The 22,538-nt window shown below is 34.6% G+C and overlaps 1 protein-coding gene and 1 pseudogene across 1 annotated transcript; one reads left to right on the forward strand and one right to left on the reverse strand.

Moving 5' to 3' along the window:
- Positions 1–1,270: 1,270 nt before the first annotated feature.
- LOC134279903 (pyridoxal phosphate phosphatase PHOSPHO2-like) lies at positions 1,271–2,174 on the forward strand (annotated as a pseudogene).
- Positions 2,175–14,114: 11,940 nt separating this feature from the next.
- LOC134279945 (aladin-like) lies at positions 14,115–22,070 on the reverse strand. The gene is made up of 13 exons (XM_062762356.1): positions 21,942–22,070; positions 21,545–21,636; positions 21,206–21,252; positions 20,923–21,081; positions 20,074–20,157; positions 18,993–19,113; positions 18,598–18,722; positions 17,980–18,040; positions 17,172–17,359; positions 16,569–16,636; positions 16,247–16,322; positions 15,832–15,916; positions 14,115–14,548 (listed from the first exon to the last, which is right to left on the reverse strand). Exons 1-13 carry the CDS (start codon positions 22,012–22,014, stop codon positions 14,411–14,413), a joined length of 1,317 nt encoding a protein of 438 aa, XP_062618340.1. The 5' UTR covers positions 22,015–22,070; the 3' UTR covers positions 14,115–14,410.
- Positions 22,071–22,538: the final 468 nt, after the last annotated feature.

Genomic DNA, 22,538 nt, shown 5'->3' on the forward strand with positions numbered 1-22,538 from the left:
AAAATTGACTTATTTATTCTAGATTACACTTACTGCATTTAGTTAAAAAGTGAACAAATTATCCCATACTGACATAAATGCAATTCCAACTGACATCTTTTTGTTTAATATCCTTTAACTAGAGCAAAAAAAGACACATTCTTAGCTCAGGACCACGAATCCCTCCAATTTCATATTCAAATAAAGGAAGTTATAATGGAGCATGCTCAGTAAAAAGCCGTGAGATATAAATAAATAATTTGAAGCAAAACCCGCCTGGGTTAAAAACCGTTTCCCTGAGACACGGATTCCGTGCCTCCACACGGGTTTCTATGAGTGAGGATTCCTCACTTTCAGACACGGAAGCCGTGTCCGTGTCTTGGACATGCAAAACCCGTGCGGCTTTTTAAAAACCCGTGCGGATTACGTGTCTTAGTCGTGCCCAAGCCGTGCCTATTCCGCCTCGAACTTTCGTACGGGCGGGCACCACATACAAAAAAACTTAAAGATAAATTAGAAAATGTACAAAGAAGAGCTGCATCTATGTCACACATAGATACCATAATACAAGTAGTGTTTCAAACATGTTACACCATCTAAATTGGCCAACATTAGATCATAGGAGAAAAATATGTATATTGATAATGTTGTATAAAATTACACACAAATTAGTAGCTATAGATCAAAACTAGTACCTCAGACAACGACCATCACACGTAATACCAGTTCTCTTCACTTTCAGACCTTCGTCAGTACACAAACAGACTATTATGAATTTAGTTTCTTTCCCCCACACCGTGATTCTTTGGAATACTCTCCCACATTCAGTGGTGGCAGCGGCCTCTCTGGACCAGTTTAGAACTCTGGTCCCAAGTTATGTTCCATAACTCTTATATTCACAGAGCAAATCAGCTAGAGTACATTGTAAATATATATAGATATACTTTTTTTAATGCACAATATAAATTGTTTTCTAAAGCACTTATCTAATTTAAATTTTTCATGGCACTTAGATTTTTGTTTTATTTATTTGTTAATTTTTTTTTTCTCTCTTACTTTTTCATTTAAATTTAGAGGTCCGTTTGCGAAGGGCCAGCGTATAATCATCATGTTTGATGGAACGCTGTATAATGTAGATGTAGATATAGAATCTGTTACATGTATTAATAAACAATCATAATCACACATTGTATATTTAAATCAATAAACAATAGTAAAACTGTATATTATATTAACTGTTATGCAAGAAATGCATGCAATTAATATATTTTGGATCTTTTATTTTTTTCCGATGACTGAGAAGATCCTTTTTGCCTTTGACTTTGATCACACGGTTATTGATGAAAACAGTGACTTGTACTGCAAGAGACTAGCACCTGATGGAAAAATTCCGCAGGAAATCGAAGATACCTACAGCGATGTGGGGTGGACTAAATACATGGGGCTCATATTTGAATACCTTCACAGTCACGGAGTAACGGAACAACACTTCCGAGAATGTATGAATGAGATTCCTTTCACAAAGGGTATGAGGGAACTCATTGGGTACGCCACGGAAAATAACACGAAAGCATCATCATTTCCGACTCTAACTCGTGGTTCATTGAAAACATTTTAAACGAATCTGGGCTGAAGAATGCTTTTTCGGAGGTGTACACCAACCCTGCCCAATACGACGCAGAAGGTCGTTTGACGATCGAGTTTTATCACAAACAGGACTGGTGCGATTTAAGCACCGTCAACCTGTGCAAGGGACACATATTACAGGAACACTTACGCCGGAGAGAGCAGGAGGGGATCCGATATAAGTGTGTGGTGTTAGTGGGGGACGGAAGTAATGATTTCTGCCCCGCCCTCAGACTCACGGAGAACGACTACGTGTGTCCAAGGATCAGCTACAGGTTGTGGAAGAAAATTCAAAAGTTGGAAAGTGACCAAGGAGGGGTCGATAACGGACACAAGCTCAGGGCTCAGGTGGTCAACTGGACGTCGGGGCTGGATATTCTGGAGTTCCTGAAATCCTTGGACGGATGATTAAACAGACAATTACTTAATTATTATACCGGTCAGATTCCAAGGCATGGATTTGGTTAAAGGTGTTGACTTTTAGCATGTTTAGAAATGCCATTTGAAATTCAACTTTTGGAAGTGTCCCTGCAATAATAGAATGAAGATGGGCATTGCAATACTTAAATGTTTTGTCGCTGGAAAATCATTAATTAATCATGTTAATAGGAACTAAAATATGTTGAAGTACTGTAATTGTTACATAAATTATTGGTAATATAGGGTTATTGAACTTATATTGGTGAATATTGGCACGAGTTGGCTGTTCAAATGCACGAGCTTGCGAGTGCATTTGAACAGCCAACGAGTGCCAATATTCACCAATATAAGTTCAATAACTCCTTTATTATATAGCTAAAACATTTCCACATAATTTATAATAATTATTCCAACTAAAAAAACCCTCAAATTGATGATTTTTCAGATTCGGTATTCAAAACAACGTCTGTCCTATTAGCGTTCAATATCGCATCATTTCGATGACCCTACCGAGCGATATGCATGATTTGCTTATTTAGGTTTTAATGGGTTTTAATACGTACTATATCTTAATAAATAATTTCATTTTTGTGTAAAAAATAAACAAATTCTTACCTAGATGTCACATCCTTTTTAAGCGCTATGCGCATGCGCAAAGCGCTTCTTAGGGAGGGATCGACAATTTCCATGGTCTTTTTATCAGCGCCCCCTATCGATCATGTTTATCTCTAATCAAGGCCCCTACCGAGCCTATGAGAATATCTAGGTCATTCTTCGATTGATAATTCTTTTCACCGATGAATTGATAACACTATATCAACAATTATATTAAGTTCAGGTTTATTGTCCGTCAATTATCTAACAATTACTTCTTACAGAAAAAATAATCATTCTCTTGTATGTGCATTATTAATTAAATTTTCAATACCTGGTCGGATTTTTTAAATGTGTAACAAAACCCGAACTGGGTTGGAGAATTCTAAACTGATTAATTTTTATTAATCAGTATTCGTATTTTAAGATAAAAAAAAGTTTTGTCAGCCATGGAAACTTCTCGGCAAAACAAAATGTATTTCTCCGAGCTCGCTTGATGCGTTTGACAAAGTTCTCCATCGCACGTGTGTATAGACAAGGCAAACTAATCTTGCAGTCACAGGTATTAGTTAGACTGATCTAACTGTGTCTCGGTGCAAGCCCTCACCACAATCGTTAAACCGGATCCGTAGGACAATATCATTTTAACGATAGAACATTCTAAGGTATGTGCACTCTTTGTTAGAAGACTGGGCGACCGTTATGCTACGGACTCACGAAATTTACACCAGTTGAAGTTCCATAACCAGACAGTGCATTTTTTTTTAAAGTCATGAAACACTGTTAAACATATTAAATCTTTGGATATGGGGTAACCCATATCTATTCTCGTTTAAAATAAATGTTGTGTATTATGTTCGATTTCAAAATGACGAACTCAATTTCGAGGAGAGATACAGCTCTATTAAGCTTACAGCGGCACTATATTAAGCAAGTTATGTAACACTACCAAGGTCGTCTAAAAATATACAACTGGAAATCCCCGACCCTCTGTCGGCTACTTTTAGTGTAGGAGTTATCATGATAGGTGTTAATATTAACAGTCGAAATTAACTTCCGTGTGTACGGAAAGCCTGTGTTTGTGGATATATATGTGGCGGATCTTATCTCTGAACAATATGGTGCATATTAATAATTAAAACATTGCTGTGACGTCATGCCTTTGTTCTTGCAGTCTAAAAGTTTACCTGTAGCCGTCCGATAAATATATATTATTAGAACAGTAACTTGATCCGAAGGGTCGTATCACGACGAGTTGACAGGCGCGGATCATCAGATCAAACGAGACGCGAAGCGTCGAGTTTGATCTGATGATCCGCGCCTGTCAACGAGACGTGATACGGCTCTTCGGATCAAGTTACTGTTATAATGATAAATTTATTATATACCCCCTCATAACTAGCAAAATATAGCAAAAGAAAACTTTAGAGATCAATTGCCTAACATTTATCTATAAAACAAAGCATAATAACAAGGGACTTTTTAACGCGCAAGAAAAATAACGTCACATTTCTGCGTACTACGTCATCAGTTTCAGAGAGTGGTGATATGGATTCAGAAAACAACATGTTGGTGATCCGGAAAATCGGATCACGACGTCACGTGATATCGTAAATTCAACAGTAAAATTGGGTGATACACATTAGGTATATAATAATAATAATTACCAGTCTGATAATATATTATCGGACGGCAATGATAACAAAATCGGACGGTATTTAAAAAACAAAAATAAGAGTGAAATAAAGATTAAACATGTCCAAAACCAAAAAAAAATATTAGGAAAAAAATTCAGGGAAGGCAATCGCAAAGAAATAAAGTTGCTATACAAAATAGCAAATCCATGAAGAAATCGAGTTTAATCCTTCCTCAAAATTAATACTTCCCATCTTTTTAAAAGTGTTTTTGATACAGCACTATGAATAAGCGAATTTAATCCATTTCTGAGAAATAATCGGCAAACCAATTAATTTTATATGGATTGTTTCCAGGTGGCTGCACTTTTAAAACCTGAGAATTTCCATTATATAAAAACTGAATTCCAGGATGAAAATCTCCATTTTTACTTTCCAAAAAATGAAATCTGTATCAATTTCAATTTATGCACAAAATAAATAAAAATGTTCCAAATTAAAAAGGAAAGCATTCACCACCGGACCCCTGTCCTGCTTAGCTAAACGACTGCCATTGAATGAATGAAATGAAACAAGAGTTCACTCACTGTTTTCACCGTCTACTTATTAGACGGGTTAAAAAAAAGAAATTGATGCCCAAACTCCCATTGTGTTATTATCGGACTCCTACAGGTAACTTTTGGACATTTAAATGGCAATGTTTTAAGTAAGATATATGCCTCATACTATTCTATATGTAAAATTATCAGACAGTTTTCGGCCCTAACGGGCCTCAAACAGTCTGATAATTTTACATATAGAACAGTATTCGGCATATATCCATTACTTACTGGCAAACACCAATTATGTCACAATCTTATATCTGCAATGTAATTCGAAAAAATTAATACAAGTACCTTAAAAAAATTTAATGCGCACGTGTATTTAAAAGTCTCATTAAAATTCACTGAGAATTTGAAAATCAACTTGGAATCTATTAGTAGTACATGAGCAATTCCATAAAAATCATTTAACTAGTTTCTATATATATAGTTTGAATCTTCATTTTGTATATTCATTTCCTAATTTTTCACGCCATCTTCTGGGCCTTTATTTCAAACAATGTAAATACAAACGAACCTTTTTATTATCACACTTGCATCATGCACAGGGCTATCAATAATAATGATTTCACAGCATTTCATTATCCATTAGTAGCACAAATTTTAAACTTGAACGCATTTATCATGTTTATATAGATAGTCTATACTTAATTCATTTGGTCTTTACCTGTAACAAAACATTTTGATGCAAAAAATTCCTTTAGACTGAACGCTTGGATGTTGTGGCTATTTCATTCTTGTCAGCAGGTTTTCCATGATAGTGAAAAAAAAACTGAAGCATTTTAAAGTATACTCAACAAAAAAAGTTAAGGGTTATCAAAACCTTCATTTATAATTTCTACATCGAAAAAGTATATTTATTAAAAATGAATTACATAGTTTCCTCTGTAAAGTTCCCACACATTTGATAAAAAACTAATGGTAATTGTTCACTTGGACAGAAGAACAGGATTACCAATTACGGATACCCTCTTATTCAAAATGAATTTCCATATACAGAAATTGCATGATTTGTTTAATTCAAAACTGACAATTATCCAACAACTCTCAAAACTTGGTATGGCCTCCCCTTGCCTGAATAACAGCCCTGCATCGCCTTGGGAAACTTCGAATGAGTGAACGTATGGTTCTTTGTGGTATCCGATCCAATTTCTCTAAAAGAGCAACTTCAAGTTCATTGGTATTGCATGGAGCAGGATACCGCTGCTGAATTTGCCTCTGAACAACATCCCAGACATGTTCAAAAGGATTGCGGTCTGATGACTTCAAGGGCCACCACATTCTATAGATAGTCTCTGTCTCAAGGTACTGGTTCACTATGTATGCTCTGTTTGGCCTGGCGTTATCATCCATTAAAACAAATTCTGTCCCTATTGAATCGGCAAATTTTCTCGCAGTTGGTTGAAGGATATCATCTCTGTATCTGATACCAGTCAGTGCTCCATTTCTGATGATATACAACTCCATGGACCTCTGAATAGAAATGCCTCCCCACAACATAACAAAACCTCCACCAAAGCGATCATGTTAAGCCACGCAGCAGTCACTAAAACATTCATTCTTCTGTCTCCATAATCGTCAACTTCCAACATTAATATCCACAAAGAATTTTGATTCATCACATCAGTTTATCATAAATTTCAGAATTGAAATTTCCTTTACTTAACTACAGTATATTATACATAACCCTTAACTTTTTTGTTGAGTATATTTCCGCCAAAATGAGTCAAAGGAAAATACTCACGAATTTTAATATAATATATTTTTATTTATATGAAGTAGAAGAGTATTTAATGTAACATTTTTATTTTAAAAAGAAATATTTACAAATCAGCTTCAAATATTACACGGGAAAAAGAATGGTCAAACATTTTGGATTTTCGGTACAAATAAATTATAATTCATGTGCGTGAGAGTCAGAGATGAAGGATAAGATTGGTTTTTCATCAAAATGACAAAAAGACAAATGCAATATCCTTATACCCAAAACTGATATTACAGCAATGTAATGAAAAAAGAAGTAAAGTCTTCGGGGATTTTTGTTACATATTGATAGCAACATGCTGCACGGTGAGGGATTGGTATCACAATAAATGTGAAATATTGAAAAAAATATTGTTTTGTTTTTCAACTGTACCATATTCAATACAAAATTTAAAAGTTAAATTTTTATTCATTATTTGTATACCCAGTTACTTTTATTGATTGCGAGTATATATTACAAGTTCCCATGCTATGAATATTTTTGTAAAACCGTTTATATAATCAAAGTACTGAAAGCACTCATGGGAGTTGAACATAGTGTAAATAAAATCTTTGATCGGGAGGTTAAGTGAGTGAACAGTATAATTATTTCAAATACAGACAACTGTTTCACATTTTTTGAGTTGCAACAATCTTGATCGAGAAAGACATTCAGAGACATTGAATAGCAAAAAATGAATGGGCCATAATGCTTGCCTGCCTACATAAGTCCTTTTTATACCCCCTGCTTGAAAAGCGGGAGGGTATTTAGTAATCGGGATTTCCGTACATCTGTTTGTTACGCTTTAGGTATACCCATCTCTTATCCGCAACTCCTATAACACCATTGAACAAAATTTTCATAGAATCTTTATCACATATTGCCGTTGCGTTTTCATCCTACACATATTTTGGGTTTCCCATTACAAAACATGGACATTGCCATTATATGCATATTAGAGGCGGTTGATCATTTAATATATCACAGCTTACAGTCTTCAAATTTGTAACATATTTTTCCTTTTGCACCTTTATCCATGTGTTATGAAAATTTCAGTTAATTCGCAGGAATAATATCAATGTTGATAAAATGTGGATTTTAACACAGCATCCTTTTAAGAGGTAACGGGTTTGTTATATAAAACTTCTATATGAATAAAAATGTATTTCAATTACACGAACATTATACATGGAATACGTCAGAACTTAATCTTTTTTAATTTGTGAAGAAAAAGAGCAATACCAAGTTAAAAACAAATATTTATTGACAAAACATAGAAACAGTGGTATATGATTGATTGATTGTATATTGTTTAACGTCCCTCTTGAGAATTTTTCACTCATATGGAGACGTCACCGATGCCGGTGAAGGGCTTCAAATTTAGACCTATACTCGGCACTCAGGGCCATTGAGCAGTGAGGGTTCTTTATCGTGCCAACGCCTACCGTGACACGGGACCTACGTTTTTAAGGTCATATCCGAAAGACCCGTGACTTTCACTTCTAGTGCCGAGCGTTTGGCGAAGGAACAGTCACTACCTTTGTTTACGTCTTAGGTATGACGCGGCGCCGCGATCGAGAATCGAACCCGGGCCTCCCGATCACGCAGTGGTATATGTGAGAGTTTGTGTGCGTACAAATTATCTGGTATGTAAATGAGGTTTTCCTTTTATCAAAAAAATATACTTCATTTTGTTGCTTTTAATCGCGATTTTACGAAAACATCGGTGTCCGTTTTTGGTTTTAGTATTTATAACAAAGTACTATAGTTTTACCGCTTTTGGCAGTTGATACTGCTGATTTAGTAATAAATACGCATGTTTCCTAAAGTTTTTATGCATTAATGAATTCATTTAAACCAAGAAAATGTTCATGAAAAGTTTGAATAAGACTAAATTTACCGTTTGCCGTCAGTATGTAGAGTTGTCGTTCGTATCTCTTTCAGTGTATGACGCTACACTAAAAATGAGTTCCATCAGGAAAAACTTTCAATGCTCTTTATAATTTAGTTTTACATAATATGTTTTTTGAACGAAATCTAATATTCAAAATAAGATTACTTTATCATTACATTTACTTACATTATGAAAATTAGATTAATTCAGGAGAAAATGGCATGAACTATATGTGGCGGATGTTTATGCATGTTTTCTGTTGAATATCATCGGAGTAAATCGGCCGACACAGTAGCCTCGCTTTCGGCTCTATATAATCAACACAAATTACTGCGCATGTTAAATACGTGATGACCATGGGAGATTGAACATAGTTCAACTCCCAAAAATTATAACTTTATAGATATCTATGAAGAGGAGAAAAATTAAAATAACTAAAAACAGTTCAAACATTAAACCATTTTAAAAATCTTTAATTCATAATCCTAATGATAACTAATAATACAAAAATAATATCTCATTTCTCTCTGTGCACTTTCAACCACAACTGCATGCCAATAGATCGATCACCTATGCGGCCGATAATAACAAAGAAAGGCACGGTTGCTGACAGTCAATTTTTAATTTCAGTAAGTACGAATAATATTCTTGAGAGCAGAATGATTTATTGTTCAAAATTTCACTAGATGGTTTTGTGTTCTCCACTTTACTTTCAAGATAAGGATATCGGCAACATCTTCTGCATTCAAAATATGCACATCCCCCCCCCCTCCCGCCAAAAAAAGCTTATGTAGAGCTACAGTAAATACATAATCTTTAATGAGATGAGTCAGAAGAAAAATATCGGACTTTAACACTGATATAAAGTTGATTTTATCGCAGAAACCTGGACCCACGATGCAACACACTTAATCTTGTTCTCCGGACTTGTAATTATGGTGCGGAAAACAAAGAAGGTCACAAAAGTAACTCACTTGCTTTAAAAAATTGCATAGAGATAGTGAATAACATTCTCTTTGTTATTTTTATTTTTTTTTTGGGGGGGGGGGGGGGGGTGTGTTTAAAGACTTTGTTATAGTAATACAACTTACATTAATTTAATTTAAAGTAAAGTCAAGGCAACTAAGAGCTGGGTTTATTTCAATTTAACAACTGAGTTCGCCCCCCTCCCCCTTTACAGCTGCCCCGTCAAAATATTACAAATACTTACTCCAATGCTATAAAGAATTTAAATTCTGATGAAATTCAAATTCAACCAATGCTTAGCGCTTTCCAGTACTTTCAGTACTTTGATTGTAATTTAGCTCTGAGAATTTGACCAGACGACTTTTTTTTGTTTACAACGGGGCGTTCGATATTGAACGCTCGTATTCGGAATGTTTCGGGCATACTCATATTCGTAATACAAAGTTAGCGTTCAATAAAACGTCAAGATATTGAACGTTAAAATTCTCTAGATTTTTGGTAGTATTTTATTAGAGACTATTTATTAGCTATATAATAATCTTTATTATTGGTGCTCTGGGAGTGTTATTTGTGTTTTATGTACATTGATTCATTTCCGTTTATACGTACCCTACATACTGCATCTAAAAATTACACCTATCTGATGCTGTCTAGAAACATTCTGCGTGTTAACATTAAAGATTAATGATGCTTCATATACATGCATATAAAGACGTAGTAACAATTAAAAACATTCATGAATATTGATCATGTACATATTAATTTGTGTTTATCTGTTCATACTTGAGTGTTATTTGAAAGTTTCATTTTCACAAACAATATTCTAAACTTGAATAATACTGACCCGAATTTTTTTGGTGTTTAATATACATATTTATCATTAATTACATCATGTACGTATAAGAAATATACTAGTCATAGACCAGTCTGATTTATTACGATTGTTTTTATTTATTCATGTTGAATTAAAAAAAAAAGATTTAAAATAATTTAAATTCATTGTTTCATTGATACATGTATATTAATCATTTTAATTACTATCGTCAAAACATCAAACTTTTGATAGAGTAAGACGGAGTGTCACTCATCATGTCATGATCATCCAGGGATGGGGTATTCCCGGTAATGGTAATGTGTAATGGTAATTGACTGTAATTAATTAACAAATTTCGATGTAATTGAAGGTGATGTGTAATTGACCAAATTTTCAATTACAAGTAATGGTAATTTAATTAATTACTTTCCAAAAAGGCATGTAATTCACAATTACTTTTCAATTACATTCAATTACAATGGTTTTAAATAAATGAAAAAAGTCTCCTCTCTCTGAATTTCATTAACATTATTTAGGAAAGGTTAATAACATATTTTGGACCAAAAATTTTAATAGTAAAATTTCTTGAAAGAACTTCCCTTTTTATGTCGATTGTTGTTTAAATACAATGCCCCTTTTCATTGAAAAAGAAAACTTTTAATTCAAATTAATCTTTGTAAAGTTTACAAATAAAATTCATATTTTGATTTTTTAAATTAATTAATCCATTATGAAAATAAGAAGTCCAATGGCTTCTAATCCTTTTGTTGGCCATATCTTCAGCTTGTGTTGAAAGTTATTAACAGGTGCTAATTAGTGTCTTGGGGTCATATACTTATTCCTAAATAAACATTTTTCACACCTTTGATTTTGTTAGTTGGTGTTTTTATACAAAGTCTTTGACTTTAAATTGTAGTATGGTACAGAATAAGTCAAATACCCAAATTTTGAGGTAAAACTATTATGATAAAATAAGGAAATATAAAGGCAAATTAAAGCATCAAAAATATATTTAGCATAAAATTATTACTTGTTTATGGGAAAGCTAAGAAATGATTCCAAAATTTAAACACATGAATTAAGGTAAAACCATCTGTAAACTTTCTACTAGACAGTATCTACATGCATTTTTCTCACAAATACCCAAGTGGAAAGAATCTCCAGTATGGCAGGAAAATCTTCAAATTAATCGAAGAAATATTTGGTTAGGGGACACAGTATTTGAAAAAATGTATGAAGCTTTTAATAATATTATTGTAAAAAATGTCGTAAAATAATCTGTTATAAATCTAAAGGAATAAACATGATAATTTACTTTTATATGTGTATTCTTGAATGTAATTTGTAATTTAATTAATTACATTTGCAAAGTAATTGTAATTTAATTAATTACATTTCAAAATCCATGTAATGGTAATGGTAATTTAATTGAAGGTTTTGGGAAAGTAATTGTAATTTAATTAATTACTTTCCTAAGTAATTGACCCCATCCCTGTGATCATCAAAATATTATGTTTGTAAATACAGATGGTAATAAATAGACATTGAATTAAAAGGGTAGCTACAGTATTTTCAACATGAAACCGCAGGCACCTGACATCAGGGACATCACTTACTTTTCTTTTAATCAAAAATACCCCCATATTATTAGATAGGCATTTTTTTTTAATTAAAAGAAAAATAAGTGATGTCAGGTGCCTTTGCATGAAACCTGTACATTAAAGATTTAAAGCATTTAAGGAGGCTAGGGGGTAAAAAAATTAGACATTTAGATATAACTCAATTTTTTGAGCCCCCCCCCCTTGCAATTTTTTTGTTTGTAATTGTAAAAACTTATCAACCAGGACCCCCCAAAATGACCTTTTCTTAGATCCTGACCCACTGGGGGCTTCAGTACATACGCCAGATTCCCTCTACCTTTTAACCCACCCCCTCCGCATCCCGTTACTAAATTCCTGGATCTGCCACTGATATCTAAGCTGTTAACCATCATTTGGTAAAGAAAAATTTCAAAATTTTAAGTTTTAAAATTTCATCATTTATATCTTGATATGGAGCTCTTCTTCTAATTTAAAAGGAGATAAAATAGTCTAAAAATGGCCACAACTACCCAGCCCTCTCAAATAGGCTGATTGATATACTGGAACCAAATTTTATTTGCGTGCGAGAAATATCCGTGAATTCTCCGACCAACTTAAACCTGCAAATATTAATTGGTGTAAACCAATTATTTTGCTTAGTATTATTATTTATAGAGAATGTTTCCTCAGTCATGGATTGATTTCAAACCGATGAATCGCAAATAAAAGATGATGCAAATAATACTAGTTGGTTTACTGAGTAGAATAGGGGTTACCATAGGTAATTGATATACCACGTAATTCTTAAAGTTACCAGGCTGAAAAACCTCTAAATAGACTTTTGAACATGATCACTGTTTTTCATTATAATTTAAATGCATTCCACATCCCCTTATCGTGGTTTTTTAGCTCACCTCGACGAAGTCGAGATGAGCTTATGCTATACCCCCGGCGTTGGCGTCGGCGTCCCAGGTTAAAGTTTTAGGAGCAAGTCCATTCCCAAGTAACTATAAGCCCTACCTGAACCAAACTTGCATGGATGATGCATCTAGGGATGTACACTACCAGACTTGCTTCGGATGCTGGATCTGATCTACATTTTCTAGATGAGTGACCTGGTTAAAGTTTTTGGAGCAGGTTAAAGTTTTTGGAGCAGGTCCATTTCCAAGGAACTTTAAGCCCTACCGGGACCAAATTTGCATGGATGATGCATCTAGGGATGTACACTACCAGACTTGCTTCGGTTGCTGGATCTGACCTACATTTTCCAGATGAATGACCAGGTTTAAGTTTTTGGAGCAGGTTAAAGTTTTTGGAGCAGGTCCATTCCCAAGGAATTATAAGCCCTACTCGGACCAAACTTGCATGGATGATGCATCTAGGGATGTACACTACCAAACTTGCTTCGGTTGCTGGATCTGACCTACATTTTCCAGATGAGTGACCAGGTTAAAGTTTTTGGAACAGGTCCATTCCGCAGGAACTATAAGCCCTATTTGGACTAAACTTGCATGGATAATGCATCTAGGGATGTACACTACCAGACTTGCTTCGGATGCTTGATCTGACCTACATTTTCATTTCCAAGTAACTATAAGCCCTATTTGGACCAAACTTGCATGGATGATGCATCTAGGGATGGACATTACCAGACTAGCTCCGGATGCTGGATCTGACCTATATTTTCATTCCCAAGTATCTATAAGCCCTAGCTAAACTAAACTTGCATGGATGATGTATCTAGGGATGGACACTACCAGACTTGCTTCGGATGCTGGATCTGACCTACATTTTCATTCCCAAGTAACTATAAGCCTTAGCTAAACCAAACTTGCATGGATGATGCATCTAAGGATGGACACTATCAGACTTGCTTCTGATGCTGGATCTGACCTATTTTTTCCATACAAGAGACTTGGTTAAAGTTTTGGGAACAGATCAATCTGAATGAACTTGAAAACCTTGATATCTGCATTATTAACAGTTATGAATATTTGTTTACACTATACATATACATATTTTTCACGCTACAGGCTTAGAAATGTGTATATGCCATGTAAGGGGTTAAACACAACTTGCAAGAATATTGTTGTTGGGATGAATACTAAATATTAAGAAAATATGATGTGAGATTTGCATTACTTAAACTGATAACATTCGTCGAGGTGAGCTTTGTAATCTTTGATTACTTATGTTTTTTCATTAACACCACTAAAGTGCATAACCTCACACGACTATGTGATGAAAAATTACTGACAGTGTTAATTTTAAGATTGTTTTAATTACATAAACAACCTACACATGAACTGAATCTTGATGAACAGCACACACACAGCATCTGAAAGTCATGATTTCATAACTGTCACATATGCAACTTTCACTCTTTCAGGTAATCCACATTGTACATGTACTTTCACATCATGATCCACATTATTTATACATATCTATGGACAATATAATATAATGATACAGTCATATTCAGGTTCCCATTAATGACAACTGTACATGATTTAAATGCACTCTTCCTCCCTCTCCATAAGAATCCACGTGTGTCGGTTCAGGTAGGTCTATTTATAGGGGACAGTAGGTGACCGTTGAGGGTGGGTGGGGGTGGGTGACGGTACTGAACGTTGTGTATCTCATCGCTGGGGATAAAGTACAGAGGGACATAGCGCAACACAGAGGAACTCCAAATCTGTAGAAATAAAGTTATAAATAGTAAAACACCGAAGAACTCCAAATCTGTAGAGATAAAGTAATACATAGTAAAACATCGAGGAACTCCAAATCTGTAGAGATAAAGTAAAACATAGTAAAACACAGAGGGACTCCAAATCTATAGAGATAAAGTAATACATAGTAAAACACTGAGGAACTCCAAATCTGTAGAGATAAAGTAATACAAAGTAAAACACGGAGGGACTCCAAATCAGTAGAGATAAAGTAATACATAGTAAAACACAGAGGAACTCCAAATCAGTAGAGATAAAGTAATACATAGTAAAACACAGAGGAACTCCAAATCTGTGAAGCAAGAACAGCTAGCAAATCAGTTTTTAAATGATTAAAAAATTACAATTAACGAAATTAATTAATTAATTAATTAATTAACGAATTACGAAAAAAATTCAAGATTTAGATCACTCCGAATCAATGATGCAGTAAGACAACAGTGCATTAAACCTAAAATAAGGAAATAAATAATAAAACCCAGGACGATTATTTTTCTGTGTTTGAATGAGGTGAACAACTAATTGATAAAATGTATTTCATCTTTTAATTTAATGACTTTTCAGCTACTGGCTTATTTCATGAAGCATAAATGATTCATGCAAGTGTTGAATTGATTGATAGACTGTATGTTTTTTAACGTCCCTATCCAGAATTATTCACTCATATCAGGTAGGGATCTTTTTTGTGCCAGCATTTACTGTGGCACGGGACTGCGCTTTATATGGTCTCATCCAAAGGACCAGTCTCCACGTCCTAAAGTGGAAGTTTAGTGTTGGACACTAAAACAAATCAGATTTCAAAAAAGATCAAGTTCTAATAACATCTATCATTTTTCCGCATGCTCTGAGAGTTTGAGACCATAACATCCTAGATATTCAGTTTATACTTACAATGAAGAGTAACGCCCCTTTGTCATAGTTAGGTTGGAATGATTTATTTACAAAGGAGAGTAATGTCCCTTTGTTATAATTAGACTGGAATGATTTACTTACAATAGAGTAGCGCCCCTTTGTCATTATCAGGCCGGAATGATTTTCTTACAATAGAGAGTAGTGCCCCTTTGTCATAATTAGGCCGGAATGATTTTCTTACAATAGAGAGTAGTGCCCCTTTGTCATAATAAGACTGGAATGATTTACTTACAATGGAGAGTAGCGCCCCTTTGTCATAATAAGACTGGAATGATTTACTTACAATGGAGAGTAGCGCCCCTTTGTCATAATAAGACTGGAATGATTTACTTACAATGGAGAGTAGCGCCCCTTTGTCATAGTTAGGCTGGAATGATATTTGTTGAGGGAATTCTCCAGCTTCTCCTTGTATTAATCCACTGAAAAAAATACAGACAATGAATAATACAGCTGTCCTAAGTGTTCTATTAGGAAAAGAACAGACTAAGGGCTATACAAGTTCAATTCTCTGGTTTTTAGGCCAATTTTCTCCAAAACAGATGCGGGAGGGAGGCAATACCAACTTTTTATTTGATCAGAAAATACAATAAAAGTAGTAATGCGGCTACCTAAAAACGAATGTGTGCAGGCCTGAGAACCAGCACTTTAATATATTTAGCCTAACACACACATCAAGCCAAAGCCATATTCATGGTGGGGTATAAAATTCTTTGATATTTCTTTCTATCAATCCCCCCCCCCCCACTTACCATGGAGTAATCTCCAACATTGGGTTTATCTTTGTCCTGAAGACAGCTACAAATGGTAGAACCTGACCCCGGTCATCTACAAAATGTAAAAAATAATCAGATCAATGCACAACAAACCTGGCCTCAATCTGACCAAAATATAAGTGTATTAAATGTACAACAAACAGCTAATCAAACCTGGCCTTAGTCATCTATTAAATCTTTTCTTATAAATTCTGCTTAATAATACCATAATATTTTTGGACATTATTGAGAGTCCAAACCCTAGACGTGACAGTTACCACACTGGTGATGGTATTCCATTTAATCATTGTTAACGTACCATGTAGAGTTACAGCTAATCTTTCCCCGTGTCGATCCATCACCATACTCTGTACATGTCCCCCTATCCTGTGTAAAAAGAAAATCACAGAAAAATTAATTCATGTACATGTACTACAATTTTAAGGTGTCTCTTTTATATTTTATCCATGGTACATGAAGACTTTGAACATCAGATGTAATTCAAATATGAATAATTTCAAGCATTCATAATGTTAACGAAACTTCATTGTGTAAGGAACCATAATATTGCCCCTTTACATGAAATCTGATTGTTTCCTTCAAGAATTCTTTTTTGGTCATCACTATTAGCATAGACCGAGGTTCAATGAAAATTATTTTTAATTAGACTATTTAAGTGCCCTCTGTCAAAAATGAAATTCTAAATTGTTCAGCTAAAATATGGATAAGGACTTTGAATAGAATCTGAATGGTATTGCGATGGATTAGCAAGTCCACTGTTCTCAACATTCTTTACCAAGGATAAGAGAAATTGAACTGATTCATTAAATTTCAGATAGCCATTGTGAATCTTTGATTTTAATGATTCAATAGCACTGCAATTTTACAACGAGTTCCTCAAACCATATAAATTCATACACACCTGACCATATTCCCATCAACAGTGGCTATCTCCACCTCTGCCAGATTGACTGACACAACAGCAGACTGTGATCCACCAATCACAGTGGACGTATCATCTTCACTGGTGGAAAATGTAAGGGAGTATATGACTGGCTCATTCTCAGTGGCAAATAGTAAGGTTCTTCCATCTGGACTCCAGCAAGCAGCCTGTTAAAATTAAATTTAATTTCAAATGTTTGAATTAACTTTTTATGACCCCAGATTGAAAGATCTCGGGGGGTGTATTGTTTTTGTCCTGTCTCGCTGTTTTTGATTTGAACATATTTTTATTGTAATATAATTACAAAGGGATTGAGCACAAGTACTGAATACTTATAACGCCCTCTCCCTATTCTGTTTTTCTGTCTGTCTTTTGTCAACTTTAACCTAGCCCATAACTATATATTTCGCTGTCAAGGGTAGGTGTATACCACGTCAGTCTACGCCCCACTCCAGCATTGTGCTACCATTGGGGGACAGTGTTTCACAATCACATCTTGCTTCAAAGGAAATTCATACAAAATTGTAACCACAACTCATAAATTGTTTTTCATGTAAGAAAGAGATACATGTATTGCACAATATACATTCTGCAGTTGAATAAGAATTTAATATAAGAAAGAAAAATTCAGTTTAACTATTGAATATCAATTATTTACATTCCTAAAAAGGCTTTAAACATCTCTGAGACCTTCTTTGTAAAGTCCTTCAATGTAAGTCGGACATTTTCTGTTTATCATCTTTGTAGTGGATTACCTTACAGCGACTTGAACATTCTGTAACTTTACCTTACAGCGACTTGTGCATTTTGTCCAAACTTCACATGTCCATTTCTTTGTTTCCCAAACTCTAAAACACAGACACCACAAAATGAAAATCAAATGGCTTTAATCAGTATTGGAAATCACTTCAAACTGAAACAAGAGATGTTTACGAAACACTTATGTCCCCCATCCCACCCCTGAACATACATAATAGAATTCAGAAGCCTTTATTATCCATGGGCAATAGCAATGGAAATGAAATTTCTCTTTACCAAATTTTGTATGAACAGAAACTGCAATTCTTGAGAAAAATATTTTGAAACGATTCTTTATAAATGCAAGTCAAAACTTCAGATCCCCTTTTATGTCTAATTATTCCAGTGTCATGGATTGAACATCATTGGAATGCATTTATGTGTAGTTTGAAAACTTGAATCATGTTGTTCTTGAGATTAGAAAAAACTAAATATCAAGTCTATGCAAACCTTTTGGATCCTGATTGGGACCATGATTTGAACAATCTTGAGTCGTTAAATGAACTGTAAAATTTTACAGAACTTTTCCAGTTTTTGTTGTTAATTAATATATACATGTGTAAGAATCCAAACCATGTATTAAATTAAGCTGTAGGTCAATATTCACCTGAACAATCTGGAGGGTGTGGCAGAGAAAACTTTGGATCCGTCAGGGGACCACCTCAGGAGAGACACGCCCCCGCCCCCGAGTCTCCGCAGGGGAACACCGGTCTCCATAGGAACATCCCAGGCCTAAACAAAAATACAAAAGGACTTAAAAAATAACATAAACAGCCAATATAGACTACTGATACAGATGTAGATTTGCATCATGATATTATGAATACACTGTATATTTTTAAAACTTTAAATCACTCTGTCATATCTCTATAATAATTTCCTATTCAAAATATTTAGTGTTTGAGATAACCAATTTCAACTGTATTTTTTATTGACGTAGTATTGCAATATAATTTTCAGAGAGTGTTAAGGACTCAGTACGGTCTCTATGGTGACTGTTACCATGAGGGAGGTGTCCACGGGTGAGGCTGAGAGAAGAATCCTACCACTGGGGTCCCAGGCCAGGCAGGTGACGGGGGAGTGATTAGTCTGCTGTAGGACCTGACAGGAACTGGTGGACGGCCTGTCAAGGTCAAGGTCACAGTGTTATAAAAAATTACAAAATAAAAAATAAAAAATTACCAACCTCACCTTGACAAATGTTAATTTATAAGTGATGACAATGTCTCTCATCAATTGAATGTTTGTCCTTGCAAGTATCAGGGCTCTCACACCACTTTTTGGGACTGGGGCCGGGGCCGTTCAAATTGGGAAAATTATCGTCATTTTGGGAAAAGTTGGATAACACAAATTCATTCAAGAAAAAATCCTCACATTTTGCTTTTCTAGCATTTTATCATCAATGCTAACTCTGGTTTGAATAAACAGTTAAACAGAACAAACATGGGTACGTAGGCTATTTATGAAAATACATTAGCTTTGTCATTACTATCTTTGAGTGTTGATATTGCGGTTATATGTCTTACTGTGTGATAGTCGCTAGTCACATAGTCTCGAATTTCCTCGATCACATGGGTAACTTTGCTTACCAATACAGCGCGAGACTGAATATGCCGAAGCGCGGGTATTCTTCTAGGTGCAGCTTACTAATGTTTAAATGAAATGTCTATTTTTGAAACCAAAATGCTGGTTTTTGTCAAAACTACATAACAAGATACTCTGCACATACCAGTTTACGAATGCATTTGGCGCGAACTAATAAAATAGTAGTACAGTTTCACTTTCATTTGCAAATGTGTTTTGTTTGGGGTTTTTTTTTGCGATTAGGTTTGATGGACTTTTATTTTTTAATTAATATTTTACTCTGGATGGAAATTGGGAAATTTACACCTTTCTTTTGGGAAAAAAAGGTACCTTTTTTGCATTGGGAATGGGGCCGTTGAATGGCCCCAATTTTAGAGAATCGAGAGCCCTGAGTATTGTCACTAAATGACTTACAGTTACTTTGGGATGGACCTACGCAAAACACTTGAGCTATCGAGGTGGGCTCTATCTGTAAGTTACCTGTTACTACTTATCTTACCTGGTAGCTAGTGAGGTGGGCTCTACGTGCCAGATAAGGACACAGGACTGACAGCCAACAGCTAGGACAGAGGCCGACTGGGGTCTGTAAAGGTCACATCATGTAAAGGTCAGATCATGTACATTAGTAATTAGTAATCTACTAAAAATGCTATAATTAATGTAAACATCATAATGGTTAATGCAACTATTTCCTGTTGCCTGCATGGTGCAATGGATAGAACATCTGCTCTAGAGTCGCGAAGTAAGAAGTTGATCCTTACGCCACGGGTTCAAATCCCACTGTGAGACGTGGAGACCAGTCCTTCAGATGAGACCATATAAACCAAGGTCTTATGTCACAGTAGGTGTTTGGCATAAAAACGATCTCTCACTGCTCATTGGCCATTAATGCAGAGGATAGAAAACAAAAATTGCAGTTTTCAACTGGCAAAGGTGGCATCTCCATACAAGTGAAAAATTCAATTATTTCCAGAACTTATATTATTACAGTTACATACTAAACATGCTGAACAGTGGTATTTTAGTCTCAATATCACATATATTTTTTTTTAATCCACAATATACTGATACAATAAAACTCATTTATTACTAACACGGATATTGCGAATTCACAGATATAGGAAAGTCTTCTTGGCTCCCCAGTTATATAAATCTTAATGAATTACTTATATGGTTAGAGCAAATTACGGATATAGTAAAGTAATTTCATAGATCCCTGTGACTTTATTATAACCGAGTTTTGCTGTATACCAATAAAATCCAACTTCCCTAGCTACTATATTTAAAGGTGTTAAAATCAAAATTTTCCTTTTTAAACAACAAAATATCAACATTTCAGAATACTTACTGCCAAGCTAAAGCAGCCACGTTTTTCTGTAGCTTATGTTTGAGGGTGGGAACCAGATCACTCTTCCCAGAATGCACTTTGATCGAGTCATCACCAAGGGCGCAGGCCAATTTAAGTGTATGTGGATGCCAGGCAAAGGCACGTACTGGGCTACTAGGCCTGAAATAAATAAATACATGTTCTGTGTATACGATATTTAACTGGTCCCTAAAAAGTAAGAAAAAAATCCTCCCCCACGTTTAAAACCGAGGCGAAATTTGAATCTTATTAAGATGTTCCTCACCAGTTAGGTATATCTGTAAACTTAGTAATGATTTCTTCATTTGACATCTGCAAAAATAATCAATGATTAGTAAATGTATCTACTAGAACCACAACATTATATACTGATGTTTGGTAAAATTAATACAATTCCTTTTAATGATTTTCATTTGTATAAATATGACAAGATGTATTGATATAATGTGCATGCTTTACTGTATGTTTGTGATATAGCAGTGTATATTATTATGTGCGTGCTTTACTGTATGTTTGTGATATAGCAGTGTATATTATTATGTGCGTGCTTTACTGTATGTTAGTGATATAGCAGTGTATATTTTTATGTGCGTGCTTTACTTACAGAGAGATGAGGGAAGACGGAGCCGTGGAGAGAGTTGGCCCAACGGACGAAGGTCAAGGTCTTCTTAGCCAGGACGCCCACACACTCAGGGACTACAAACAAGGGGACCGCATTTAAGGACAGATGATACAATCAAACTTTACTCATAAAAAATGAAAATAACCTGAGTCATGTTTCAGTGAGTAAAATGAACAAGTTTAACCGCCGCATAGTTTTTAATTTTTCATTCAAAGTTTCGCAAAAATCGCATTTGAATTTAAAAATATCTGCCATTCCTTTCTTGACAAGTGTTTAAACAATCTGTTTGTCAGCCCTCGTTACTGAAAAACCCATGAAATCAGAGGACTACGATGACTAGGTTGGATGGTCTCTGTATATATATAATTACATTACTTACCTTCCTGGCTGCTGTTAACTATCTCCTCAAAGACACCTGGTGTTCCCATCTCATACCTGTCAAAGAAAAGCATACTTAGTTACATGTGTGTAAACAATTTTTAAAAAAATTTTGGCATAAGTTGTGATATTTGTTTCTGTAGATTCTTATAAAAATCTGATTGGTGTCATGATTTATTGGTAATTATAGGTTATTAAATTGCAGATTTTTTTATTAAACAAGTTAAAAGGAAAATCTTCCTTTTCTGATATCACTCATGGTGAATTTATCTGAAAACTGCAAAGTTTAACAATTATTTTGTCAGATTATCAATTCAATCAATCTTCTACAATTTGCTTGCCAATGAACATTGATACCCCCCATAAATAACAATGAGTTCATCATATAATCATGATAATTTGGAATCTACAGTACACATTTTAAAAAATTATTTTTGCTGTGAAATATGGCACAATATACATCTGCTCTTTTCCTATTCAGGTATTCATAAAATATAAATATGACATATCAAGAAGCTGTCCTTTACATTCTTCTATGATAATCCTAACTTTTACATTTCTATTTTCTTAGCCCTGTTATGATAATATCCAGCAGCCA

This window comes from Saccostrea cucullata, unplaced genomic scaffold (genome assembly GCF_032062105.1).
Source record: "Saccostrea cucullata isolate Sc308-1 unplaced genomic scaffold, CSIRO_AGI_Scuc_v1 ctg2723, whole genome shotgun sequence".
NCBI lineage: Eukaryota > Metazoa > Mollusca > Bivalvia > Ostreida > Ostreidae > Saccostrea > Saccostrea cuccullata.

Bases quoted from the DNA above. Each gene is read 5' to 3' on its own strand.
- LOC134279945 (XM_062762356.1), bottom strand. From the start codon at position 22,014: ATGCTTTTCTTTGACAGGTATGAGATGGGAACACCAGGTGTCTTTGAG. The intron at 21,637-21,941 runs GTAAGTAATGTA...CCTTGTTTGTAG, and splicing joins AGTTAACAGCAGCCAGGAAG to TCCCTGAGTGTGTGGGCGTC. The intron at 14,549-15,831 runs GTAAGTAAATCA...TTATTTCTACAG, and splicing joins AAGGGGCGCTACTCTCCATT to ATTTGGAGTTCCTCTGTGTT.